This window comes from Zophobas morio, unplaced genomic scaffold (genome assembly GCF_036711695.1).
Source record: "Zophobas morio isolate AGI-343-1 ecotype UQ-CSIRO unplaced genomic scaffold, CSIRO_AGI_Zmor_V1 ptg000011l, whole genome shotgun sequence".
Taxonomy (NCBI): Eukaryota; Metazoa; Arthropoda; class Insecta; order Coleoptera; family Tenebrionidae; genus Zophobas; species Zophobas morio.
Window position 1 is genome coordinate 8,345,801 of NW_026972116.1, and position 27,835 is coordinate 8,373,635.

Consider the following 27,835-nt stretch of genomic DNA (forward strand, 5'->3'; position numbering starts at 1 on the left):
AATATTATGCAAATAGGTATTTACATAAGTAAATTGGCGACTATTACTCTGCAATTTCACCACTTAAATTCTATAAAAATATGGTTGGTGAACACTTACGTGAAACGACGAAGGCGTTTCTCCTTATATGGCGATGTCTCTAAAACGTGTACACGTGATTGCGAATAAACAACACATAATAATATAAAATCAAAGTTCGTATTTAGACATTTTCGAAGTTTGCGAAATCTCTTGTGCGAAATATTTGGCGGGGTTTGACCCCCAGGAAGGAGTTCGGGATGGGAAGGGTTCAGGGAAAATCTGGGTTAAATGGGATATTTTATTGAGGGATAGGAACGAGGTATCACAGATTTTAGGATGGAGATGAAATATACATGATTTTTTTTGTTTACAGTTAAAATACATATTGCTAGTAATGACTCTTGAAGTGAACGCATGAGATCTGAGATTCCTAATTAAAACTTAACGTAAACTAAATTAGAGATCCTAGTACCCCTCTGATAAAAGTGTGAAGTTAACAAATTTGGTATGGATTTTGTGCGTGAACAAAAATATAATTCTGAAGAAACATAAATAGAATCTCTAATACATAAAAATTTTATCACCAAACTGAAACATAAATTTAGGACAATAATATTGCACATCACTGCAACTTGTTACCCAGGCATTTTGGAAGACTTTTGCATCTCGTTTGCCTCAAACAATTTGAATGATGAAGTTTCTGCAAGTGATGTACAATTCAACGATACAATGGAGGGGAGATTTCACAATGCATTTACAAAATTCCTTTTGTCATGATGTGTAGATCGAAGGTGTTGAATTGTACATCTTATAACTATTATGAATCTTCTTAGTTTAAGAGTGATTACACATTTGTACTGCGTTTTAACAAAAATACACGTCATAATTGACGGATCATTTAGATGTTTTTATAATTCTGTTTGGATATCAAAATAGCATCCAATAATTTGTACTGTTATCCATACTGTTGATACCAATTTAAATTGACTTAATGATCTCCGTACCTATAATTACTTAAAGCTTTGTTTTTGTGCATCAGCAGCGTTTGTAATATTGGTCCAGTTCAGTCGTCCTATGGTAAAATCCATAGGGGTGGGGGGCCAACATTACAAAGCGGCCGAAGCACGAGACTAGATATGGATGCTACTTTGTTATTGCAGAGTATTACGAACTAAACATATATCGTGACACTTATTTGAGCACTGCTCACAATCACAAATACAAACTCAAATTTCTCTTCTTACAATTTTCAACAGTTGAAAAAAATCACATTCAGAAATAGACTTAAGTAAAAGTTAAAACTATAATATATATCTACACTCTAATACAATCACTGGTTTTGTGAGTAGTGATTGTGTATCACAGCGCGGCTGAACAGGACAATCTGGAATTGTACGAAACCAGGACCATCTCGATTGTAGTACCGTCCTTAGGCGTAATAAAAATAACCGGAATTTAGTATTGTCGTGTTCACTCGCTACCAACAGACTTAAAATTAGTGTTCAGTAGTCCTCAATAGTTCACTCGTCGTAAATTTATATATAAAGATATCAAATGTCTCTTGAGGTGGCACCTTCGACTTGTCTCAGGTCAGGCCTGCACCTTGAGCAGCACCTTGAGCTGGGCGTCGATGTCTTGCTGCTCCGGCTTCGGTTGCCTGAAGGGCAGCGAGTGCGAGTGGGGCGCCTGCATCCAGTGCTGGGGCGGCGGGGGCAGTGCTGAGGGCAGGGGCGGCTCGGTCCACTTGCAGCCCGCATAGTGCCCGGCGCCCGTGGGCGAGGCGGCAACGCCGCTTCTCACGGGGCTGTGTCGGGGGGTGGCGCCCCGGGGGCGACCGCGGGGGTTCCCGTCCGAATTCTTCCGCGCCATTGCTGCACTGACACACTTCGCAACTGTTGAGTCTTTGCAGCGGAAAATGAACATAAAGTCTCGTTGTATCACAGACCAAGATGTCGAATTTTGCGTGAGAAACCCGACTTGCTTTCACAAAATGGACGCACTAAACAAAGGATCCAGATCGCACAGATGGGACGATTTCGGGATCCGGAGGTTTCGCTGTCACTGAGAAAAGCTTTCGACGACGAGTTCACGGCTTTTTAACGCAAAATCCGCACTAACTGGCAATTTCTCAAACGTTTCTACGAAGACAGAGCTTCCAACTTGCCTTTCTCCTTCTCCTACACTATCAAAACAACACTCTTTGTAACATTTTTCCGATTACACGGGAGCTGCGTCACACGACTGCGTCAATCGATACTCATTTTGCCGGCCGCTGATTGGCCGAAATCGAGGGGAAAAACACGTCAGACGGAGAGAGCGACTGTTGTTCGCCTTGTTTCGTCCGCACCCATAGGAAATGCTCCACGTCCCCTCCATCGACGGTCACTTTCTAGAACAAGGATCAATAGAAAACATTTATGACGTCGACAAAAATTACTACGGAATGGGAATAAAGCCAGGACCGAACTTGTTTTTTTACTCATTTTTTCTTTTCAAATATAACCATCTGTTTCCAGCATTTTATTCGGTTGAACAATAAACACATAAGTTTTAAAGCAACCGTCAATAGTCAAAACGATAACCGCGTAGTAATATTCTCGAAGTATCATGTAATTAACGATACACTCGATTCTCCATTTAGCTTACATTATTGATGTCCATTTGGGAATGGGAGATATCGACGGGTTTGTTAATGACCCGCACCTTTAAAGGTGTACAGACTGTAAAAAGTTAATGTTGTTTGGCAAGGAATAATTTCAAACATATTTTATACGGGATTTCTATAAATAGATTTGCTTTCGCCAGTGCCGTATTAAAATATATTATTGCACACTTTAAAGTAATCTTTTCAAAATGTAATCAGGAAAATGGACTATTCCAAGCTAGTTTTTCAGTTATGTCATAAATTGAACCAGTTTGTGGTGTAGCATTCGGTAATTTAGGCTTTTCTGACGTAAGAGAAGAACATGTAAGATTGAACTTTACATTTTATTTCACTTCTGGTTTAAAACTGATGCAAGACGTAGAAATAAGCAAAGCTGAAAACAATTAAATTGCTATTTAGAGTGACGTTGTCAACAAATTAATACAATAAGGCTCTGTAAAATAAAATCAAACAAGAATAAACAGCAAACAATAAATTTTAACGTACGTTAAAAATTACGTTTAATCTAAACTAGTATTTATGATGGATTCACGAAACATGTTTGTGTAAATTATACCTGTACTAAAAATTTTCTTATTGGTTAAGTATACATATATGTATATATTATTTACAAATAGACACATTTGACATACAGAATTTTTTTTATGAAAAAAAAAATGAAAGCAATATTTGGCTAATTTTATGTTTCGCAGCTCTTTGAGTACGAAAATCTAACTTCTTTGTTTTTCTTTGATTGTCTGAAACTTTTGGCCCACTTTAAGATTATCCTATTGTCTTTGCCATTTCTATTGAAACACCACCTGTTGATTTTGTTTAAAATTTAGCAATTGGTAACAGCTTTCGTTTGATTGACAACGGCTTTTAATTCGAAAATTGTCTGAATATGAACGTTGCCAAATTTACGATTAACAGGTGGTGTTTCAGTAAAAATGGCAAAGACTATACATAGAAATGGTTGACCAAAAAAACTCACGACATGTTAAAATTGTATTAAATAAATTTCCTTTTAGTACCGGATAGTGGTGGTTTAACCATTTACTCATATTCTTCACTATGGGTATACAGACTGTCAAAAAACCAAATTTTACTGGTATTTCTGAGATTGAAGATTTCTTTCAAATTTTAGCAAAACACGTCGATTTAGGACGTATAGTAGAGCATTTCCTTCTATTTATGCAAAAATACTAGGAAATAATAAAAATGCAATCATCCTCTCCAGAAAGTTGTTAACGTCATTTCAAGATATTTTACAATAAATATGACTATATTGTTTTCAGTTTATCTTAAAAAGTATATAGACACTCTTTTCCAAAAACGCTTGAAAATTTTTCTTCAAATTGTGGCAACATGATAAGATTATAATTAGTCTTACATTACACATAAAAAATTTAAAAAATAAATATCTCCTGATATTGTGTATTTTGCTTTGTATCGTCGAAATTATGAAATCATGAATGTTTTCTAACAGTTTTGTGTAGTAGTGAACACCGACTTTCTGTTTATTGCGTTTACCTGCTTTTGGGTTGCTTTTCGAAAGGATTAAAGGTTTTGCATATCGGAGGTCTTTGACCAGATCATTATAACAATAGTGGACCTAACGGTATCTAGAGAAAAAGATTTTAGTAAAACTTTATGACTTTTATGGAAGCTTTATGGACTCGAAACGCAAGGATTATTATTTATTAAGTACTGTCTATTGTTGTCCGAATCGAGTTTTAAAGTTTTACTAGGTATATGTCAACTGAATTAAGTTAAACAATAGCCAGTTTGATTTAATCAGCTTAAGTCATGAAAGTTTTAGTATATGTCAACTGAGTTAAGTAGATTTCTAAATACCGGGTAGATACAGTCGCACGCAAATAAATGATTGTCGGCGAAAGAAAAATGCAAACGCCGTTAATTATTTTATGGCAGTAAAACCATTACGCAGTAGGAATGCATTTACTAGAGAACAAATACGTTCCTGGAAAGGTACATACAAGGGTACCGACTAATTTTGATTGACAGTGTACAGCTTCAAAGGCGACTGGAGATTTTACAGCGGCAGTACTCATAATTGGAGTCATTTGCATTTATCGTTTGCCGTACTGTATCCTGCTGTTATAGGGATTACAGCGGGTGAGCCTACTTAGACGAAAAGGGTCGATAGTTCCTACCTGCCTTATTGTCATGAAAATGTAAAGATAAGCTCTTCAGAACTTTCTTTACATAAATTACTGGATTTTTTTTAATAGTTTATCATCATCTTGAAACAGAAGCAATATTTGTGGCTACTTTTACCGTGTCTCTTTTCCAACGAAAAAAGTCGACCCTGTTTTCGGTAGTGTTATAAAGTTTTGTATGCTGAAAACAAACTTCCATAAATAATTGAGATATTAATTTTTAAAGATACGTCCTCAGAAATTTCACCCACATTTTAAGATTTATGACAGTCGGTCATTTTGCCCTTCACAATACAAATGTAAGGTCGAAGTAAGTTCTGACAAAATAACTTGATACCAATTGTTTGTTGAACATGTTCTTATTGTTACTATTAAACTAATATGTATTAATTATCATTATCATGTTACTGTTCAAAGTGTTAATCTTCTGATAATATGTATAATAAAAACAAATTTCGATATTTTCACTCCTTTTGTGTTGCAGTGTTTATTTTATTCTTCAATTATTATCCTAGGGCGTCCTTTTTCCGAGTAATTCACTAAAGTGTAAAACGTCTCTTATAGTTTATAAAATTGAGAAGTTGACGCTATACTTTACAGTTTATTTATATGTTTGTATTTTTTTTCAGAACCGTTGTTTCCGTAAAATATTTTTTTATTTTTGTGGTTATTCACTATCCAAATAAAATACCTGTCGAGTATCGGAATTTCACCCCCTAATAACTCAGGTATGTATACCCAGGTAGCGAAATTCTAGTGACCACCGGTCTGAAACACTCAATAAGTGTACATACACAGCTCAAAAAATATATTTCGTTAGTCCGTACTCAAATCCAAACAAAAATATACTTCTACATGATAAATACAATTTGTTTCGATATACGGATCCATGTTGCTCTTTTGCAAATAGTTTCTACACGTTCTATTTATTTATTTACTTTTTATTCAAAGAGCAGTTTTCCAACACAACAAATTCAAATCTTCTGGCAGGCACTATTGAGAACACCTAAATAATTATAAAATTAATTCTGTTTCCTTTTAAATTTTGGAATCTTCTTTGACCTCTTGCTGCACGACAACATTAAAACGTTTATTACCCGTATAACACAAAATTACAAAAATTGTTAACGCGTTTTACCAACCACGTTGGCATTATTATGTTATAACTATTACAATATTAACCAGTTTTCGTAATTTTATATTTTCGGCGTTATAGAGATAATAAACGTTATAATAGCCTTTGAAGCTTTACTGAAGTTGAAGTCCATAAAGTTTAAAACAAAATACAAATATTTAAGATTTGTAAGTTTTCAAGGTTACTGCTTTTAAATATGATGTCGATTTTCAAAAATTCAAAATAGAGACGTAAAGCTCAAAATCTTACTGTTCTGACTCATTTTTGCTATAGGTAGTTCATTGTTGTTATTTAAACTTGGGATTCGCAGGTGAGTTACGATCTAAGTATTATTTTTAAATAATCCTCTAGACCGGTTTAGAATTAAAATTATGGTCCTGATTTTACAAATTTTGGCCAGCTAACTAGCGTTTGAACCCACCGTTCATGTCAAGTAACTCAGCCAGAACCGATTTTTTTATTTGAATGTTGCTTTTTAATTATCTGGGTTGTAGTGTAGGGTTATAGTTTTAGGCCCGGTTTTACAATGCAAGCTTAAGCGAGGTTCAAAGATAAGCCTTGGTTCAACTGCAGTTGTCCGTTTTACAATACATAGTTCAATGTTAAACCGCGCTCAAACGAAGGCTCAGCTGAGCGCTGATGTCAGGGTGGTTTAAGCTTCGCTCAACTGTCCATAACCTCAAACGTCTGTGCTTTATCGTTTTGGTGGTGTGACAGCATTATAATTGAAGATGCAAAATTTATTAGGAGTATTTAACTGACGATGAAGACGTTTTAGAAGTGATAAACATATTAGAACCGGCACGTATGCGACGACCAAAAGTTTTTCAATTGAGAGAAAATCACTTTGAAAAGTGAAATGCTGGGGAATTTTTGAAACGATTTCGTTTTTCCAAGACTGGCGTACGGTTTATTTTGCAACAAATACAGGAGCAAATTACATCGCGAACGGAAAGAAATCATGCAGTATCACCGGAGCAAATGCTACTTGTGACTTTACGTTTCCTTGCCACTGGATCTTTTCTGCAAGTTGCTGGTGACTTTATAGGGATTAGTAAAGCAACAGCTTCTCAAATAATTAATGTTTTGGGGTGTGGAAAAGACGCTTTCCAGCATTGGCTTTTGGAATTCGTTTAAAAATGTGTAAAGTAGAGGCAGCGGTTGTGGCAACAGCAGTTTTACACAACATTGCAATTATTTTAAATGAAAAATAACCGCCAGTGGACGCAGAAGAAGAAGCAGCAGTGAATTTTGTGAACGATGTTCTAATTGAAAACATTGGAGAATATAGTGGCAATTATAATCAGAACAATTTTGTACGGAACCAGTTCATCAGAGAATATTTTACTAATTTGCATTTTTTGATTTTGTTTTTAGTTGCAGTAAATAATAAAATGTAATGTAATTATTTATTTAAGTTTTATTATTTACAATATTAAATTTTTGGGCAATTAATATTTCAATCTTCATTTGGTGTTCTTTCTTGATTACTTCTAATTCAACTGCAGTTTTGTCTCTCATAATTTGCATTTCTAATTCATGTTTCTCTTTCATGGCTTTTAATTTAAACTCTTGCTCCTTTTGGATGTATTCCTTTCAACTTAGTTCGACAAGTTCTTTGGCAGTGGCCCATTGCTCTAACTTATCACTTGTCTGGTTTCCTTTACCTATACAAACAATACATTAATAAAGTTTTAAGACAAGTGGCAAACATTTTTTAATATAAATATATATACATATAATACCTCTATGATATGGAGTGAGTGCTGAAGATTTTTTTTGCTTCAACATTTTGGGGGTGTATTTAGCCCAATTCCCAGTTTGACCATTTTCTACAAAAATAACCATAGGTACAAGTCAAAACGAATTATTTGATTATTATTAATGTTTACCACTTTCTTTATTGGGACAACTTATTTTATCCATAACAGGCACTTCTCTCGACATTGCTCCGGTTTGATCTTTTGGCATAAAACAATCTGAAATAAATAATAATAAAGAAAAAATAGTAAAAGATTTCTGAATAAAGTGTATGTAAGGATAAAAAGTATTTACCATCATTTTCGTCATCAGAGAGATTATACATTGATGTACATTGTTCTTCCAAATGGGCAGGCGTGGTGATGAGACAACCAACATTTATCCCGCCGTTACTTTGGAATGCTGAAAAGCATCAACATTTTAATTTTACAATACATATTATTAATAAAAATACTTCTTACAGGTTGTTTCGGAATCGCCATCAAATTCGCTGCTATCCCCCATTAGTCTGGCCCCGAGAATTTCTTTTACAGCCACATCAACATCGGTGACCTCAATACTTTGTTGTGACCCTCCCCCAGTACCACCGACATAGGCTTTCTCGTCAGCAAATTTTTTCGTTGTCCTCTTCTTAATGTTATCGTACTTTTTTTTCAAAACTTTGTGGTCCCGGAAGGTCTGGCCAGATAAAAAATTGAACTCTACTTCAATTTTCTTCCAACACTGATTTTTTTTTTGATTTGCATCAGTGTTGGACAATTTACACTCCAGAATATTTTTATACTTGCTCACTAAAGATAGGAGCAGGTTTTCTTCGGATTTTGTAAAATTCGGAGCACGTGTATTACTCATCTGAAACGAAATGTTAAAACCATCATAATCATCTACTTTTAAGGAGCAAATGTTATATATACAAATATACGTACCCCACAAACGCAGAAAACTAATTACTTTGCAGAATTTACCACAAATAATTTATAATAATGTAAACAACTTCGAATCGGCGTACACAAATAATGACAACAAAACAGACCCAACGTGGTCTCAACTGTCAGATTCTCGGGTGCGCGCTACCAACCTAAGGAAATTTGTGGTTCAGCTGAACCGGACGATAGCGGTGTTTGTAAAACGGACGCATGAATTGAACCTCAGTTCAGTTGAACTCAAGTTCAGTTGAACTCGTGTTGAACCGGACATTTGTAAAACCGGGCCTTAGTGTAAATACCACGTGACCGAAAAATATACTCATCTAGTAGGCCAGGTAATTTATTTTTAAAATATAATGCTTTTGGTGTTGCAGGTGTTTGACCCTCTACTTGACAGTTATTTGGCCGTAACTAACAAGAGGAGATTTTTTTTTCGGTCCTATACCTGAAGGAATAAGAGTGTTGCGAATCGAGACTTATGGACTGTGTTTATGGAAAGGGAATTCTTCCCTCTTAAAATTATTCATTTTCAGGTAATCTTTCTTTGTGAAAAGTTTGTCCAGTTCTGTTAGTAAAACCAAGCAGTAAGTAAAAATTATATATGTATAAAACATATCGATAGCAGCGACACACACTAGGACGACGAGGATTTCGATTTTTAATTTGTTTTAATCAATTTTAGAACAAATTCAATTAGTTTTTTCTGTGTTTTGAATGTTGTAAGAATTTCTTGAACAATTAATTTTAGTCTAAAATTCAATTCACTTTCATTCATAGAACTTTTGTTCCGTTCAACCAAGGCAATCAGGACTGTAAATTTCATTACTAAATATAATATATATGTATAATGATAAGGGCTTTTGCTAACTCAAAGTCCATCACTATTTGCCGGATTCTAGTCTAAATAATCTTAAATTTAGTTTATGGTAATTGTTAAGTTAACTTTGTATTATATCTTGAATTTAGGACAGACGTGCGATTTGCAAAGATAACTCGACTGCAAATTATTTTTATACACGACATGACACCCAGTCAGAACAGGCACACACAGAGAGATAAATTTGGCACCCTTACTGGATGTTTTGGCAGTTACGTATAAATGAGGCATGCTGCATGCGTCATTTTCTCATATAAATTTTTATACTTTTTTGTTTTATCAGATCTTACAATTAATATGAATATATTTACGTATTTGCATTTTTCCCAAATACCTGGTATATGATTTTAAGTCTCGAGGAATAGTTTTGTGTGTATAATAAGGTAACGTCACTGAATTTCCACTTTTTGTTATCTAGTTAGCGCGAAATTCGCTGAACACAGCTAATCCAAGGTAACATGTAAAATCCAGTCCCCCACTGACTTAATCCGTCCCTGGTGTAAACAAACCATTTGCTTCTGGCAAGCTTTTCTAGGGTTTTTTGTTTTATCCCAAAGCAATGGCCGTCATGGCCAGACTGTAAATCATATCAGTAATTAAAATAGCGAGCTCAATATCTAAAATTATACACCAAGTATCGTGATTTGGTTAAATTATTGTTAATAATTTGTACTGTCTGGTGCGTCTTTGTAAGTATCACCCTATTACGGTGGTGGTAAATTAGTGAAATTGTAATAATTTTTTTAACATCCTATCCCCACCCCTCATCTTTGTTTGTGTTGGTGTTGTGACAGCTTAGGAGGGTGTACGTAGCTGATTTCACAATAGTTGAGAACATATTTGTAGAAATTCATAATTATTCCCCACTCATGTGCAAATAAGATGGGGCGTAGCACCAAGCAGATGTATTTGTGCCGTTATCTGAGACATTTTGTTCAATAGAATTGTATTGTGAGTGTGCAATGCCCCTATTGGATCAATAGTGTACTACAAATTTATAAAATTACTCATTCTGTCTTACTCAATAGTGATAGTGTATATATGCTACAAGGTTGTTTCAATGTCTATTGTATCTTTAATGCCTCAGCTACAACGCCTATGTTCCAGTTATTACTCTAATGAATTCCAATAACCACAACCAACCTCGAAGGAATTCCTCGTCCTTCAGCAGGCACACGAACAACCATCCAAATAGACCAAACCATGCACACGGGCACCAGAGATGGCCCAATCGCTACCCCAAAGACTACAGCAGGGAATACGATAATAACTTTAATCGGGGGTAAGTCTTAGTTTTCCCTCTAACCCCCATCTAACACTTGATTGCCAGCAGCGAATGTTCAGTACCCCCTAACACTAGCCCAAAAGACTCCAACTACGTTCATGGGTACCCCAAAGTGCCCTCACAACTGAGCCCTGTGTTGAGAAACACCCACCTCCACTACAACAATGAAGCTTCAGGTGAGTCTCCAACCTTACCGTCGGTATGCTAAAACTCCCATCTTAGGACACCAACATCAAGACAGACGCCACATTCCCTTGTCCAACGCCCCTGAAAGGCGACACGCCCCAGTCCAAAACTATCACAACGGTGGTGATAGGCGACATATGCCCACCTTGGGGGACCGCCGCCACATTTCGCCGCCCCTCCACATTAATATCTGTGACAACCCCACAAACATCATTAACAATTCCCCTTCAGACGTCATGCATCAAAGAAACATAATAGATTTTTCAAATTCTCAAAGGAGGCATGGCAGAGGTACAGTCGGCTGCTTGTGCAGATACATATAAGATGGTGTCTTTTTTAACAGAAGTTCGGGTGAGTCCGGTCCATTTCCAGCAGCACTCACCCCAGTTTTATAGGCAAGCAGGTGAAGAAAGTATTAAAAGTGAAAGTCCGTCCCGAAAACGCCGACGCTTGTCGCGATCTGGCCATCATATTGAACTGAATGCTCAACCGGCCTCACCCCCGAGGAGATCCCCAAGGCAGCATCCCCCTACCACGTCCCACCATAATATGCAGGTGAGAAAATCATAGAAAGTGAAGTCAAATGTGTTTGAAACTAATTTTTTTCTTAAAATAAATCAGTTACCGCTACTTCTTTGTAGTGGGAGCTGTGCAAAGTGTATGTTTATATAAAACTCATAATGATAGACGGCACGAAGATAACGTGAATAATGTTGTAAATATAAGCTTGTTGATAAAACTCCATACCAAACGTTTTAAAAATTTTGAGTAAGACAAAAGCGAACACAGCCTTATAGAACTGCCATTAGGTAATTTTTATGTACGTTACAAAGTCCAATACTGTGTCCATGTTGGAAAGGTTGATGATTCAAGCGACTTTTTATGACCAAAATTTAAAAAAGAAAATTATTGGATATTATAAAAAAAGCCTGATGACGTACCATCGTCGTAGCAATGGCTATAAGTAGTTTAATCAGTGGAAAGTGAAGGTTCTGTTTTATTTGACTGTTTTTGCCTATTGTATTTATCTTTACATATAAAGATTTTACTGCGTTGAGTGCGTCACTTTGTACTCATTGTGTATATTTAATTACTTTTTTGTTATTTCATGGCTGCAGACTTCGTTAAATTTTTGAAAATTACATTTTCACTCATTTGTTTACAATTAGTTAATGTTAGCAGCGGCCATTGATAGGAAAGTTGATTCTTGAATTTGTAACTGTGTCAAGAAAAAAATCGGATTTCAGATCTTCATTTTTGAGTAATTTGTTTCACAACATTAATTTAGCAACCAAGTGGTTAAATTTTAATTCTAACTGGGTTTTTGATGCACCATATTCTCATCTGAAATTGATGTATATTAAATACAACAATGTGGAAAATGTAAAGGTTCCATTAAAAAGTAATAATAATAAAAACCTTCATTTAAAAATAATCGGGTTTATTTTATAAATTCTTTATTACATATTTTATTTGCTGTACAGGTATTCGTTCGTGGTATTTGATGACTTATAGAGTGTATAATAATCGTTTAAAATGTTGTTCTGTTAATTTATAAACATTACTTTACCCTAAATTAAAATATACTGAAGGGTCGACGATATTGATTTAACGTTACGTATCAACGTAGGAGTTAATAATATGTAACAGTTTTATAGATAGATAGTGGATAATAAAACAAAGGCACTTTCTCTTATATGTATACATTTTTTATTTATTTGATTGATGTACTACATTTAATCACTACCCAGAGGAAGTGGATAAGGGACACGGTTATGTAGGAGAGTTGGTCGATAAATACGCTTGATCAGTTTGTGCCACTTATTTCGAGAGTTTATCATTAATATAAAACGAATGTTACGAGTTTGATGCTACGTATTGATTCGTTACTAAATTGCCGTGGTACTATTAGAATTTGAAACAGTATTGAAAATTGAGTGCTAGTTTTATTCTATTCATGTATTGTAATAAGCAAGAAACAAATTAACCTCATGGTTCACAATATATCAAAATATCTTATTATTGTTTTCCTTGTGAAACTTGTAACTTTCCTTAGTAACTTTAGCCAGGCTGTGAATTTGTATCTCTAGCGTTCGTTTCTAAATCATTCCTATTTTGTTAATTTGTCAATTAAATAATATTGTTTAGTTTCATAACAATCACACATACACAACGTTTACCAAATTATTGTAATTAATTTTAATCATTTAGAAGAAAATTTTGCAAGACACGAATGTCCATTAGTCACGCAAAGCTCCGTCATGTTTTATTTATGTAGAACATCTTGCCTTTATTCAATTTATGTTGATTTTTTTATTAAAGTTGTCACTAACATTGCATGTTTACTCCAGGTTGTTTGTTAACAATCTGATCGTTTGATGTTGACAGATTATTATCACTTGTTTAAGACGTCAAACTTTAAAATGAAATCAGGTGTCAAAATTTTATTTCATTTTGTAACTGGATTAGAAAAGCGTTATGCGTTTTCACTTTCATAAAAAAAATCAATTTTTATAACAAAGCTTATTGGAATCTAATCTTTATTGTATGTTCGGTTGTTTCACGTTTTGATATTTTAAAAGGACAATGATGAGATTTCTAAGGGAGCACGTTTGATAGCACGACGGTATCATGTAATAATATGCGAAATAAATATTTCGCGTGTTTGTTAAATGTTTCAAGGCAAAGGCAGCATAGCTTCTTGTTACCACACTGAGAATGCTCATAGGTAAGTTCTGACGCATAGTTTCATATCATATCTATTTACTGACAAATGATGAGGCATATTCTGATATGGACGTATTCATTTTTAGAAAGAAAATTACTACATATCACTTTTTAATTCGCATTTAGAAGTGAAATATTGACTCGTTATCAATTTTTGCAATAATCTGGAAACTTATTAAGTGGATGCTCTGTATAAAGTACAGAACGTCATTACAGATAAAGACAATGACATCAAAACGGAATCTTTTACGTCAAATATATTGCTGTGATGTTGAAAGGACGTCATGATGGTTAGTTAAAAAATTTCATAAAAGGAATTAAACAATTTCTTCATGAGTGTAAGACATCTGGAAAATTATTACACCGAACTTTTTCCGCCTTCTTCTACTTGTACTTACTTAACCCAAAACTTATTTTACCTTTCGGTGTATGACGTCTTCTAATGCACAACAAATATCGCATGCATCTTGGGGGAAATATTTTCCATTAATTATTAATTAATTAAATAGTACCTAACATTTCAACAAATTAAAAACGTTTGTCAAATATTTAGTTTCATGTTTTGTTGGCGTTTCATAACCTTATTAATTTTGTTCAATATGCTGACTTGAAATGTAAAGTTTAATGTGACGTATACGGGATATTCTAACAAAAATTACTGGTAAATTCGCACTTTTGAACTTACTTCAGAAACCACCTAAGAGCATTTGAAATTTTTTATTTAAAAAAAATTATAAAATAACTGAAATTTATTTATTCATTCTTACTTTATATGAGACTTGAATGAACCTTCCTCTTCAAAAATGACTCAATCTTAATTGAAACATGCGCCATCAGAGGTAGTACAGTAATAATTTTTTTATTGTTCGCATATTTGAAAAAAATGACGCAAGAGTGGTTGTAAGTATAAAAAATTATAAAAGTATGTAAAAGTAATTTTTTTAATTATATTTATTCGAATTGATAACAGTTCAACACTGGTGACAAGTTGTAAGTGCAGTTTATATTTAGTTAATTTTTTGATTGCATGTCATATTTTGTCTATATTCGCCTCCGAAATATTTTATTCTAGTGTGTCATTTATTACTCCGCCGTTAAATGACGAAAATTGACTTAATTTGTAGGAACTAATTTCAGTGTCTAAAATCCAGAAAAAATGCATTTGTATTTCTTGATGTTGAAATTTTGTCGGCGTAGATGGTGAGACTGTAACGAGATCTCCATTCAAAAATTTAGTGTGAGGTAAAAATATTTTTCACGTAGGAATCTTGCCTTGATGTCATGTGAGCTACTTCAAGCAGTGGACATTAGCAACCAGAATGCAAACGATTTTAAAAGATGGGTAGAATATCAGCGAATTCCTGCTTTGTGTAACCTAATTGGAATGTGATAGTGGTTATGGATAGTCTTTCGTATCATTGGAATTAGATGGGGCATTAAAAGGTATCCACTGTTTCATCCAACTAACACATTCATTCATTTTAACAATACGCTGAAGTTTCATTTATATCGAACCCAAGCGATCATTTCTGAGGAAACCTGAAGATTTTAAATGGTAAACATATTTCACGACAGGTAACATAACATTCAGTAATGTAAATAACCCCCAAAAACATTTAAACAAATTCATCTAGTGACTAATCAAAAAGATTCCATACGAATAATTGCTGTTTTTATTTCTTGGACGTAATCTTTTTGAATTTCACATTTTCTCGACGTATTCACTCTTGGAGATTTTGTTGCCTAAATAATCCCCTAAGTTACTCGACTGATTATTGTGAAATTTTAGGTGTAGATTAAAATAGTCATGTAACTGGTAAAATGTTAACTAAAATTTGCGTTCATCCCATGGCTTGACTTGATGGCGTCATTTCAAAAAATCATTACGTAAATACTTAATAAAATATGTTGTTTGCGTTTGGTAATATGTATGTTTTTTTTATGAAATTACTTACAAATTTTAGGAATTCGGTGCAGTTATTATTACTGTCGGTGCCAAAATTTGTATACCATATGATCGAAAAAAAGTCCTCTAGTCAGCTATAGAGACATTTTTTTAGATTATGTGGTACGTATCCTCACAAAAAATGATGACATCACTTTTTTTTTTTTGTTAATAAAAAATCACGTAGAATATCCCGCCCTGCTTGTGATTTAATAATCCACCTCTCTTTTACTCTGTTTCCAACCACTTGCGATATCATAATGGAGAATTAGAACTTAAGAAATTATGTTTAACCAAGCAGAGTTTAATTTGAAAATTGTGAATTCCTTTGGCACCAATCGAAAGTTTCCCTTTCTTAACCTAACGGTTTGGAACTTGTATCTCAAATTGCGTATATTACGACAAAATTAATTGCTACTAGTTACTTTCTCATTAACTTCTCATCTGTATTTACGAAAATTAAACAAAAGTTGCTTCAAAGACTGAACGTAGTTTATCACGGTTACAAAATACAAGGCACGGCACATTGTCAGTTGATCATTACAGAACAGTGAGCATGCTCAAGACATTCGTTTCTGATTAGTCCACTTAGTGCTTATACGTGGAAAGCTTGGTGCTTGTAAAAATTTATTAAGTGCAACTAGGTATACAATTTGTTAAGCATAATTTTTTAAGTGTAATTCAATTCTGAACACTTGTCCAGTTGTTAAACTTTGTAGTATGTGTAAGTACTTAGAAACGATGCAACTTCACAACATCTTTTCAAAATACATAGGAAGTTTGCATAATCAAAATGTACGAATTATCGAAGAAACTGTGTAATCGATTTCTTTAAAATGTTTATAAAATATTAGATTAACATTGATCTAGTAACTACAGAATAATACTAAAATTATGAAAGAAATACACTCTTGCATGCAAGGTGTATTGGTCAGAGGGGAGTATTATCTAAACTCTAGACCATTTTTTGCAGTGTAATAAAATGTACAAATGGTTATTTTTGTCAACAGGGCAGCCCTCCATTACGGCGTCCGAGGTATCGAGACAGAAACGATTTCATCCACCCACATCACCAACCGTTTCTGTCAAGCTCGCCACCTCTTGCTCACGCCCACCCCCACCAGTCCTCCGTGATGATGGACATTAACCAGGTTAATCACCATAGTCTCGTAATCACTAAAGAGTCGTTTCTTGGATATCTTTTTTTAGGTGCCGGTCACTATTCCGATGAACCACGAGGCCATGTGGAGCTACCCGTCTCCTGCGCACATATCCCTGTGCACGGCCCCTCCAGGCGCTCCCCCGCATATGCACAGTTGTCACATGCACAACATGTACCAAGCGCCCCACCAACTCGTGCCCCAGCAGTTCCCCGGTTGTCTTCCGCATCAGGGCTACGGCGGATTCCCGACTCCCCCCAGTGCCCTCTCCGTCTCCAACCCACATTATGGCCAACACCTTCCGCCCCAGAGAGCCGACAGCCTCGAGCTGGAGCTTCTCAACGACCACCATTCCCACACCCACTCGGCGCTCCACGGTGCGCCTTCCCTCCATGTCTCTCCCATTCAGGTGACGCCTCCGGCGTCGCTCTTCCTTTCGGCGGAGACGAGAGGGAACCAGCTGGAGTTGCTCCACGCGAGGTCCAGGCAGCACAGAAATCCGCGGTTACAACCGCCGAGGACGCGCTGGCACCACAACGCGCCGATCATTTCGGCGCCGGCGCAGTATTCAGGCTTCCTACTGCATTTCCTGTAAGTTGCAATAATTACACTGGTCAACAAAATTTAATTTTTTCTCTCTAACTTTGACATAATTGTAATGTTTTCGTTTAATTTGTCTCTGTGTTTGTAACAAAGAGCATAAATCTTATAACTTAGCTCAATTAAAAAAAATATGCATATTTGATGTTTGAAACAGAAAATCAGGTAAAACAATTTAATTTTTGTATCTTTAACGGCAAAAAGTGTAGTATTAACAAAAGAACAACCTTAAATGAGAAAAAAACAACGAATGTAGTTTAAAAAACGAAAAAAACAAAAGAAACAGCGAAGACCGACGTTTTTTCGGTTGCCTCCTATAGATTTTATTGGAGATCTCTCGCTTGATGGTCCCGCAGTATTCTGCGAGCATTTAGGTGTCATTTAGGTATTCCATCGATCTTGGTAACGTTTTTCTATCGACAAAATGCCCAGATGGATGCGTTCTCTATGATGGTAACTCACGTCGTCACAATTTTTGGGGAAAAAATCAAGGTGCGAGTGTATAAAATGCACTTTTAAGAATATGTTAATTTAAAATTTTTTATATGATGATAACATGTCTTCTACTTACTAAACGTAGTTTTCTTATTGTTTCCCAAGAAGTTTGTAGTAATTTGATTACAAAAAAATACACCTTATAGTAAGTTTCCTATTACTTAATAGTACGATTTTTGTATTTTTCAAAGGATAATATTTTAAGATTACTTTTAAATGAGAGCTAAGTTTTGGTTTAGCCCTTTATAATATCATTTAAAATTGCTAATTAAATAATAATTGACTGCTATGATAAAAGTTAGAGTTTAGCTGTTGACCAGTGTATTAATAAGGGAAGCAAAATTTCAAGATACCTAAATGAATTGATCAATACGAAAGTCAGGTTATATCATTTGCCATAAAAGAAACATACTTTGATTTTTGTAGTGCGTTTTATGAAAGGAATCATAGGTACTTTGCTAGAATCAGTAGTGTTATAACTTATTACCAGACTTCATTGCCGTCCGATCGCCAGCGCTATTGCAGTCGACTTCGGGAATTCTTAATAGTAATTACTACTTTTTCTAGGTTTTTCTTAGTTACACGAGTTCTCCTAGATGTTAAAATGCTTTAAAAATTAAAAATTACTGTTCAACATCACAATTTTCGTGATGTTCTTGATCAGATAAACCCTGAGTTGCATCAAACGCCGCTGAGATTGAGATTCCGCAGTGCTCCAGCCAAATTTATCGCCTGACGTCGCGCCGTTATATTTAACATTTGGCTGATTGATTCCCCATCACTTCGGCTGTGCCTAATTCTGCTTATTACCATTAAAAACCTGAGACAAAACTTGAAGTAGATTCTAAAATATGATGCAATAAATAGCAGAAAATTGAAAATTTCGACACAATTTCGTCTATTAATTGGTAATCACTACCTCTTTTATATCTTCATATTTAATTCATCAATCAAATTGTGTCCCCCCATTTCAAAATATCACGAGCGGCCACTGGTATCAAGATTCAGCTTTCTACAAAATGAGCAAATTCGTCTAGAAGGCTAAAAAAGTTTCGGCGAATTCGTTCGTCATATTGTAATAACCCAAACATTCCGCCAAAATTAAGACATGCGCACAAAATTTGAAAACCCGCGAAAAATTCGAAAAGTGGTCACGAGCTGTGATCGCCAACAAGATGGGACCCTGCGTTGCGTTTTGAAATGGCGGAATGTGTTCTGATGCAAAGCGGTGCAATGCGGAGCGAGAAGAGTGTAGGAAGTCAAAGTCAACACTGCATTTTGGTAAAAGTGATTAGAACTGAGAAGAAATCTTTAGTTTTACATGTAACAAAACAAATGGCCGAAAAGTTGGTTCCTCTTTTGAGAAAGGACAAAAGCTGTGAAATAAATTTGACGAGCATATTTTCCCAGCTGCAGAACCCCTCCATCTTTTATGAAAAATCAATTATAAATTCAGTTATAAAATTATTAAAATGCTATCAGTGACATACAAAGAAAACAAGCAAGTTCGAGAAAGCCCTAGCTAAAGTTCTTTTCTATTTTTTTAAGGGCTGCATTTTTCCGCTACAAAAATATCGTTCTTTTCAAGTGCAAAATTACAAATTGCGATCACATATACATAGCTTGTTCTTAAAAGTACACATTGCTCTAGTTTGCAACTTTTATTTAGGGGGAATGGAAGGCAGTGCCCAAATCATTATGAACAAGAGTACATCGTGGATCGAATTCCCCAACACATAAATACATAAAACACATATTAAATATGGTCAAAAACACAAAATATTATTCGTCCGAGAATAAATGTTCCAAAATTGGAGTCATTCAAAATAAAAAATGTAACACAAAATCAGCATAAAACCCTTTTCTCCTTTTGAATCCACGACGACATTTATTTCGCTGATTATTTCCAAAGCGACTCAATATTTAAAATTTAAATCTTGAATACTGTCCATTACTATGTTAGAATTCCAAATGTGAATCTATTTAAATTTGAATAATAATTTAAGAAGAACCATCTCCCTGAGACATTTCACAATTTAGAATACATATTATAAAATATCGCATCGAAACATTTCTGATATAATATTGATGTCTTTTTCTTTATACAAGAAAATAAATTGTTTAATTTCTAGAGATTTGGTGAAACAAGTCCAACAGCTTCCCAGTCAACGCTAGTCTAAACAATAAATGACGCAATATGTCGAATTTCTGAACGTCGCGTCTTTCCGCTGCCGCAATACGTGAGATCAACGAATTATCAATTAAAAATCATGTTAAACTTTACTTACACATGGAAGTAACGATGGTGTCCCTTTAATCTACTGCTAATTTGCCCTTCAGTTTAATTTTACAAATAAAATGAATGAAATGTACAAATCACAAACACATGTGACTTCAACACTGCGGACTTGTAGTGTGAAGATACTACCACTACTTGAATCAATCTGCCTCTACAGTGGGCGCGAAAGCTCCCCACCGCTCTGCGAAAAATGAAAATTTAGAAATATGAAAGTTCAAGAAAAAATTGACTTACAATGAAATTTTAAAAAACAATAATAAAAATCACCTTTTAACACTAATGGATGCGGAATGATTAGAGATTTTCCTAATTCACGTACCGATTCTTGAGTTGTGTCATTATAATGCTATTTTTATTTATTACAATTTCGTTATATGTCAATTTTGTCTTGAATATTCATATTTTTAAATTTTCATTTTCCTGCATTTTATTTTAAAATTTTAAAATCTGCTTAAAATTCTGCCATAGTTTTTCAGAGATAGTATCCATGAACAATACTGACTCTCACAATGCACTTCCAATTGCATTCATTTGTTAAAAAAAAAGAAAACACGAAACGTGTTCCAAAATTTTCAGTAAGATTTTTTTATTACTGAGAATTGAAATTGATCTGCGACAAAGTAGTAGTTAATTTGTTGCCACTGATCGACTTTAAAATCTTCACCTTGCACGGTCAAAAATTTAAAGACACTAGTACAATAAGTCTACATTAATTAGACTCAGTAGTGTTTGGTTATATTACTGTTGAAAAACTAAAAAAAATTTTGAATAGTTTTTGAAATATGACGTGATAAAGAACCAAAAAACGCAATTTTAAAAGTATGAAAATTTAAGAAATGATTCGATTTACTATGAAATTTTAATATATAAAAATCGAATTTGAACACTGCTGGGTCAAAGCGGAACGGTGGACAGGACGATGCTTTTTATAACTTCTTTTTAATAATCTATCAATCGTGGTCATATATGGCACCGCATCAGAAATAAATAATAGTATATACTGCTCCATTGTCAACTTTACAATACCCTAATTTTACAACACCCATATAACCTTATAGTGTTTGAGAGACTATATTTTACTATTTTTTTCTTTCACATTATTCCAAAAATTGAATTTAAACTTTCATCAGTTATTATAAACATAAGTTCAGCATTTATTTTCTCCGAAACATAACAATGCTTCTGCTGCATGTAATGTACAAATTACAACACTCACCACACAAAATACTAATACATAAGGAATGTTCATTTTATAAAGCGGACACTGAAAAATTGCTACTAATTCGAGTACTTTGGGCTGATTTAATTTTTTTTGTTATAAAAATGTTTAAAAATGTTAAATGAAATAATTATTCCTATTCTCTAATCAATTATATTCAGAAATTATAAAATTTTCTAACTATTGCGCGAATACCGCGAATCACTGTTTGCACAGGTTTGTTTGTGATTTTCTTCATAGCAGGAGGCCACATTTTTTTAAATTCTCCAACTCATGATGTTGTTCGGCCATCTTTTCTTCACACTGATTTCATATTTGCTCATTATCGCTCAAGTGGACGAAGCTCAGGACAGTTGGGTGGTTTATCTTCCTTTTTTAAAAACTGTACATTATTGGCATTAAGAAGCTCCTGAGTGGCACCAGCGTAGTGAACCGAAGCCAAATCTGGCCAAAACAATGGAGGGTTTGCAATAAACAGACGATAATCGCGTTTTTATACATTCTTTCCTGTAATCATCGCCCCGAATTGTTCCAATCGTAAAAAAAACTAAAACTTTTTAGCACACAAGAACAAATCGGTTGCCACACTAAGACTTTTTTCCCAAACTTTTCAATTTTTTTTGTTTTCATGTCATCGAGGACATCTTCCCCTACGACTGCATTATAAAACTGGGAGCCGGGTAGTGTATTGCAGTCCATTTTAACCTTCGTTTCGTTGTCCATCAAAACAACGATTTTTGTTCCTGACCAAAATTGTTTAAAACTTCCTGCTTTTTTTTTTGAAACTTTGTGCACTGCTTTTCGCTTCTTTTTGGGATTTTTTGCTTTAATACGTTCTAATGTTATTCCGAGTCTTTATATTTTGTACAGTACCTACGGTAACACCTTGCTTCTTCGGTATTTCCCGCACAGACATACATTTCGTTAATTTTAGCAGTTTAATGATGTTTTCCTCAATATTTTCGTTAAGCGGGCCTTTTCTCGGTCTGGATTTGAGCAAATCTTCTAAAGTATTAAACTCCCCAAACTTTTTGATTATTTGGAACACTGCTGATTTTGAACATTTAGTTATTTTAGGCAGTCCCCCCAACGGAAATTTTTCGTAGCATCACTTTTGCAAAGATAATTTTCTTGCCCCAATGGCGATTCGCTTCATTTTAAAAAGAAATAACGTTATTTTGAAAACAAAAATGGCATTTAATAGATACAACTTAAAGCTTTCATATATAAAAACTGGAATAATTTAGATTAAAAATTAGAAAAGTGGCGTTACTTTAAAGGTGTCCGTTTAATAAAATGAACACTCCTTATATTGTTCCGTTCGCATGGCATTTAGGCATATCTTGGTAATTTTGATTCGTTTGGAATTGTATATTTCTTTAAGAATGTTTAAGAATGGGTTTCTGCAGTTTGTTTAACATTTTGTTGCCTGATTCATGGGATTTACGTCGTATCTTATACGGTTTCCTAGATCACGATAGTGAAGTTGAAAAAAATAAAAATACCATGTAAATATATCCTATTTTCGATTGGAAGTATTTACTGATTATTACATGTATATTGTATTAATCATACACATACCGACACACTATATACATAGACATAACATAGATAAAATAGTTAATTGGTTACTTGTGTATACTCTATTGAATTCGATTTATTGTAAAAACAGTGTACCACCAAATGTTTAACAGATAAGCAAATCTAAATAAGAACATTCTTATGTGACATACACAAATGTTGAAAATGTTTGTTTCTTAGTTTCAATGAAATTATTACAACAGTGTGGATGAAACTTAACTCAGTCTTATAAATGTCACATAATCCGTGACACCTCACATTTAGCGATATGACGTTTAATAAAATACAAAATGCCTTCGTCACCATGCAAAAAAATAAAAATGCTCAGAAGTTGTGTAACTTGTGATTATGTGGAGTAAAAAGACAATTTTACAAACAAAATGAAAGAGTTTATCATATTAATGGCTATGAAATTGTCTCAGTCAAAACAATGCGAAACAATAATCCACTCCTTGATGAACTCGTTCAAATTTCGTAACACATAAGAGTGAAATATTATTAACAAAGTGGCCACAAATCATTACACTCGTGGGTAATTGTGGTGTTAGATTTGCGAAAGAATTGCCTTTTACTGAAATTGAATCAACAAAATTTAACGTTAAAATACATGTTTTTTGATAATAATAATAATAATCCCGTACTATCATCCCGTATACCATTCCCTCTGCTAGTTAAAAGTTGTGCGCCATTTTAAATTTCAAAATCAGTGGTTACTGTATTGGTTGACTACGTTATCGAACGAACATTAACAGAAAATGACCCACAAAGTGTTAATAAATACAGTTTTCGTGTTATTTTGTTAAATGAATTATTGTATTTTGAAGTTGACTTGTTCGTAAAGTTTGAAAATGAAATTTAAACTTTAGCGCTCATCAACATAACGTCAAAAACAGTTTTTTGTTTTCCATTACTCTTTTAATTAAACTTTAATTTGAGTAACGCATTAAGAATGTTGAATATGCTTGTATAGCACTTTTCAAAATCGGAAAGTGAGTTATGTTTCCTTACATTTGTTTAATTCACAGAAAAATATCCTGATAAGTAAACGCTAGTGGATGTAGCTTTTGTAAACTGAAATTATATATGCATTCAGTTTTACATAATATTAACTGATATAAATTTTCAATTGAAAAAAATTCTCATCACTATTTGTTATGTTATGTATATTGTATATTGTAATTCGGTAACGAAGGCCAGTAATTTACATTTTTCCTAAAATTGGTAAGGTTTAATTAAAAGTTCAGAAAATATTAATTAAAAATACCTGCAGTGAGATTTTGTTTGATCGCTATGGACTAGTAATTGTGGTAATTACGGATTTGATATGTAAATTTGTGATATAATCTGACTAACAAGTCTCAAGTTTTTTATATGAATGTTTTAATTTGAGATTATCACGGAAGACAAATAAAAATAATTAATATGATTAGTCTACATTCCAGTTACGTGCATGTCTCTCATCTTTCCAATTTCATTTTTTAGCGCCATGTTTTCGAACCCGCCTATGTCTCCCTTCAGCCAGACTGATCTCAGTAGTTCGGATACAACGGAAACGGAGAACTACGAAGCTCTTCTAAATTTGGCTGAACAGTTGGGTGAAGCAAAACCCCGTGGTTTAGGAAAACTCGAAATCGAGTCACTTCTGAGCTACAAATTCAATGCAGACACTCATCAAGGGGATCAAACATCGTGCGTTGTATGCATGTGCGATTTTGAAGCCCGACAAGTGCTCAGAGTCCTGCCCTGCTCACACGAATTCCATGCCAAATGTATTGATAAGTGGCTCAGAGTAAGTATATTTGGTGCGCATGTGTAGACGAAAATTATTTTAATTACAATATTGCTTTATTTTGAAATTTCTTTTTCAGTCAAACAGAACCTGCCCGATATGCCGCGGGAATGCTTCAGACTACTTCAATACTAGTGATTAGATCTTCAAAAGTTCCAACCGCAACAATAACCTAATTTAAAACTTTTGCAGAATTTGAAGTTTTGTTCCGTCAGGTGCCATTAGTTTGCCAGTAATAGATTTATAATATCACTAATAAAAAAAAAATATATATGTGTTAACACTTCCTATTTTACTTATCTAGTAGATATCGTAAAGCTTGAACTTGTTAGCATTTGTCGGTAAGATTTAGGTGAGCCACATTTTGTTTTCTAGTGTCTGTATTCATGTGTCAATGTCGTACACCTAATTCTTCATTGTAACTACCTCTAATAAGACAGAGACGTCAAATTTTGCAATCAAACGAAATTTTGTTTTGCGTTGATCGACGATCCTCTGTACGTTATTATTAATTATTTTTAATTGTTTTTTACTTGTGCGAATGTACCGTGTACATGATCTTCCATATGTTGTCTGTTATGTAGGTTTTTTTTTGTTATGGTTACGTAAGTGCTTATCGTTAAACCTACTTTTCATTAAGTTAGCTCCGCTTGCATGCACCATGCAAAACGAGAATTAGAATTAGTTGATGGGCTTTTTTCATTTTTGCTTACCTAAAAAGAATATTACGAAACTACGATGTCCTTGCACACATGCTTTAACTACACTACGCTATACGTAAAAGGATTTATTTCTAACAAATTTTATAGGGAAGTTTGTACTTAATTATTTAAATTTGTACCAACACGTACTTTCTTGATAATATTGCAGTACAATTCGATGCTTTTAATGTCACTTTCGAACATTGTTAGATAAATTAAATTTTATCGAGTGGTAATTATTGTACAGAGAATAATTTAATGTAATAGGTGTGCCTTTATATTGTACAATTCAACATCTGCCATTCCGTTTGATTTGCACTACATTTAAAAAAAAGATGTAAATTTAACTGGTACGCAGGACTGCCTCAAAAGTCAAATGGATTTATATATTATATATATTAGAGCTGAAGAGTTGTTCTGTTGATTTTTCTTTTGTAGCTTTAAAGCTTAAGTTATAATTTTTTTTGGGATTTGTCTGTAGTAGCACTATAGTTTAGTTAATAATGAAACCTTCTTTTGTGGCAGTTGGTATATTTACAACAACATTTAAAAAATGGCCTTTATTTGTTATAAGCACCCTCGTTTGTTGTGGTTATTAAATGGATTAGTGTCACAGAGTGTTTGAATTGCTATCGATTTTTTGGATTATTATAAATGTCGCCGATATTAATGGAAGTTGTGAAGGTTGTGATGTTAGCTCGCTTTTTTTCTGTATAAGTCGATACGTTAAAATGGCTATTTGTTGTCTTGTTTTTTGCTCAATTTGTATTTATGTGTTAGGGAATGGAATTGTTTGAAAAGAAGCCATTTTATTAGTGGAGAAGAAAATTGTTTTGGTTGGTAAAAATTCTTAAATTTGTATTTTTGTTCGGATGTGTGTTTTGTCGCAATTAAGTGAAATACTCAGTAGAGGGTGCCGTTGTTGTTCAGTATACACATATCTCAGACACAAGTGCAATATGAAAGTCATTTTAGCATTTTTTCAAACATAAACTAGCAATATTTAATATTCTAAGGCATTCACATTTAGCAATTGCCGCATAATCAAACTATAGATTGTATTTTTGTGAACGTGAATACCTAAGTGATACTTTTGCTTTTAGTGGATTTTAATATTTATGTATTCATAGGAGCTTATAGTGGCTACTATACTAGTTCTTATTTCAATAAAACATTTAAAAGTGTGTAAGTTTACTTTATTATGTATAATATAAGAATAATGATAAGCACAATTAGCAGAAGTTTTAAGCCAAGAAAATTAACGAGGGCATAAGAGTTGACGTCCTCCGTCCACAGGAAGAATCGCCCCCGTTATAAAAGTAGCATCATCGCTAGCTAAAAATGCAATAGTTTTAGCAACTTCTTCAGGTTGTCCAGGTCTTCCAAGTGCGTGCGTTGTCTGACACCTATTGAGAAATTCTTTGTACTGTTCTTCAGACATTCCTCCCCGCTTATGTAAGTTAGTTACAACAACTCCAGGATTAACACTATTAACTCTCACTTGTTTGGGAGCTAAATCAAGAGCCACACATTTTGTAAACTGATCAAGAGCCGATTTTGACATACAATAAGATAGAAGCCCTGCTGACGCTCTTATTCCAGTAACACTAGAAACATTAACAATACTGCCTTTAGTTTTTATCAAGTAAGGTACAGCCAGCATCGTAATAAAGTAAACGGCCCTCACGTTTGTGTTAAATAGTCGGTCATATTGTTCCAAGCTCGTGGTTTCAATGCCCCCACTTTCAATTACTCCAGCGTTATTAACCAGAACGTCCAATTTGTCGTAATGTTGAATAGTTGTTTCTATAATTTTACGAAGATCATCTTCTTTGGTGACGTCTGCTGTGATTAGTAGAGGTTTTGATGCACATTGTTCTGCTGTTTTTGTTAAATTTTCCAAGTTGCGACCTGTTAGTGCTAATTTCGCGCCTAGTTTTGAAAAATGAACCGCTGTTGCCGCCCCGATGCCGGAACTAGCCCCGGTCACCAGAACTACTTTTTCGGAAAAACTCATCCTCTCGCCCCGCGGGTTGACCTTGAGTCTTCCAAAATTAAATTTCTTGGCGATAGTGTCTAAGCACAAAAATATGTCTTGGAGATGATTTGTTTTAATTAGAATAGGTTAAGTTAACAAAGGGTTAAAAATATTTGCGAAAAATATTCTCACCCCGCTCACTATACAGTACACAAGAACAATTCTTTGTAAAACTGATAACAGTGATAATAATATGTAGTATATTACATTGGTTGATAAAAGGATAAAAGAAATATGGGAGTGCGATTCGTCTGAATGTGTTT

At 34.2% G+C, this 27,835-nt stretch overlaps 4 protein-coding genes across 7 annotated transcripts; 1 reads left to right on the forward strand and 3 right to left on the reverse strand.

The window, feature by feature from the left end:
• Nucleotides 1-179: 179 nt before the first annotated feature.
• Nucleotides 180-9,953, reverse strand: Aqz (aaquetzalli). The gene is made up of 2 exons (XM_064053019.1): nt 9,882-9,953; nt 180-2,410 (listed from the first exon to the last, which is right to left on the reverse strand). The coding sequence occupies exon 2, from the start codon at nt 1,942-1,944 to the stop codon at nt 1,612-1,614; it is 333 nt and encodes a 110-aa protein (XP_063909089.1). The 5' UTR covers nt 1,945-2,410; nt 9,882-9,953; the 3' UTR covers nt 180-1,611.
• Nucleotides 7,379-8,963, reverse strand: LOC135126838 (uncharacterized). The gene is made up of 6 exons (XM_064053015.1): nt 8,671-8,963; nt 8,206-8,596; nt 8,039-8,146; nt 7,876-7,962; nt 7,729-7,815; nt 7,379-7,650 (listed from the first exon to the last, which is right to left on the reverse strand). Exons 2-6 carry the CDS (start codon nt 8,594-8,596, stop codon nt 7,580-7,582), a joined length of 744 nt encoding a protein of 247 aa, XP_063909085.1. The 5' UTR covers nt 8,671-8,963; the 3' UTR covers nt 7,379-7,579.
• On the forward strand, nt 9,111-26,718 carry LOC135126836 (RING finger protein 44). 4 transcript variants are annotated; one of them, XM_064053012.1, is made up of 9 exons: nt 9,111-9,203; nt 10,655-10,829; nt 10,878-11,008; nt 11,055-11,309; nt 11,362-11,573; nt 16,701-16,841; nt 16,900-17,441; nt 24,527-24,833; nt 24,913-26,718. In XM_064053012.1, the coding sequence occupies exons 2-9, from the start codon at nt 10,666-10,668 to the stop codon at nt 24,973-24,975; spliced, it is 1,815 nt and encodes a 604-aa protein (XP_063909082.1). In that variant the 5' UTR covers nt 9,111-9,203; nt 10,655-10,665; the 3' UTR covers nt 24,976-26,718. The 4 variants fall into 4 exon arrangements, with proteins under 4 accessions (XP_063909082.1, XP_063909081.1, XP_063909079.1 ...); XM_064053011.1 differs by lacking the exon at nt 9,111-9,203 and adding an exon at nt 10,035-10,236; XM_064053009.1 differs by lacking the exon at nt 9,111-9,203 and adding an exon at nt 10,247-10,598.
• LOC135126837 (3-oxoacyl-[acyl-carrier-protein] reductase FabG-like) lies at nt 26,715-27,821 on the reverse strand. The gene has a single exon (XM_064053013.1). The coding sequence runs from the start codon at nt 27,549-27,551 to the stop codon at nt 26,793-26,795; it is 759 nt and encodes a 252-aa protein (XP_063909083.1). The 5' UTR covers nt 27,552-27,821; the 3' UTR covers nt 26,715-26,792.
• Nucleotides 27,822-27,835: the final 14 nt, after the last annotated feature.

Bases quoted from the DNA above. Each gene is read 5' to 3' on its own strand.
- LOC135126836 (XM_064053009.1), top strand. The intron at 11,009-11,054 runs GTGAGTCTCCAA...CTCCCATCTTAG, and splicing joins CTACAACAATGAAGCTTCAG to GACACCAACATCAAGACAGA. The intron at 11,310-11,361 runs GTACAGTCGGCT...CTTTTTTAACAG, and splicing joins TCAAAGGAGGCATGGCAGAG to AAGTTCGGGTGAGTCCGGTC.
- Aqz (XM_064053019.1), bottom strand. From the start codon at position 1,944: ATGTTCATTTTCCGCTGCAAAGACTCAACAGTTGCGAAGTGTGTCAGT.
- LOC135126838 (XM_064053015.1), bottom strand. From the start codon at position 8,596: ATGAGTAATACACGTGCTCCGAATTTTACAAAATCCGAAGAAAACCTG. The intron at 8,147-8,205 runs GTAAGAAGTATT...GATGCTTTTCAG, and splicing joins TGGCGATTCCGAAACAACCT to CATTCCAAAGTAACGGCGGG. The intron at 7,816-7,875 runs GTAAACATTAAT...TTATTTTTGTAG, and splicing joins TTGTCCCAATAAAGAAAGTG to AAAATGGTCAAACTGGGAAT.
- LOC135126837 (XM_064053013.1), bottom strand. From the start codon at position 27,551: ATGAGTTTTTCCGAAAAAGTAGTTCTGGTGACCGGGGCTAGTTCCGGC.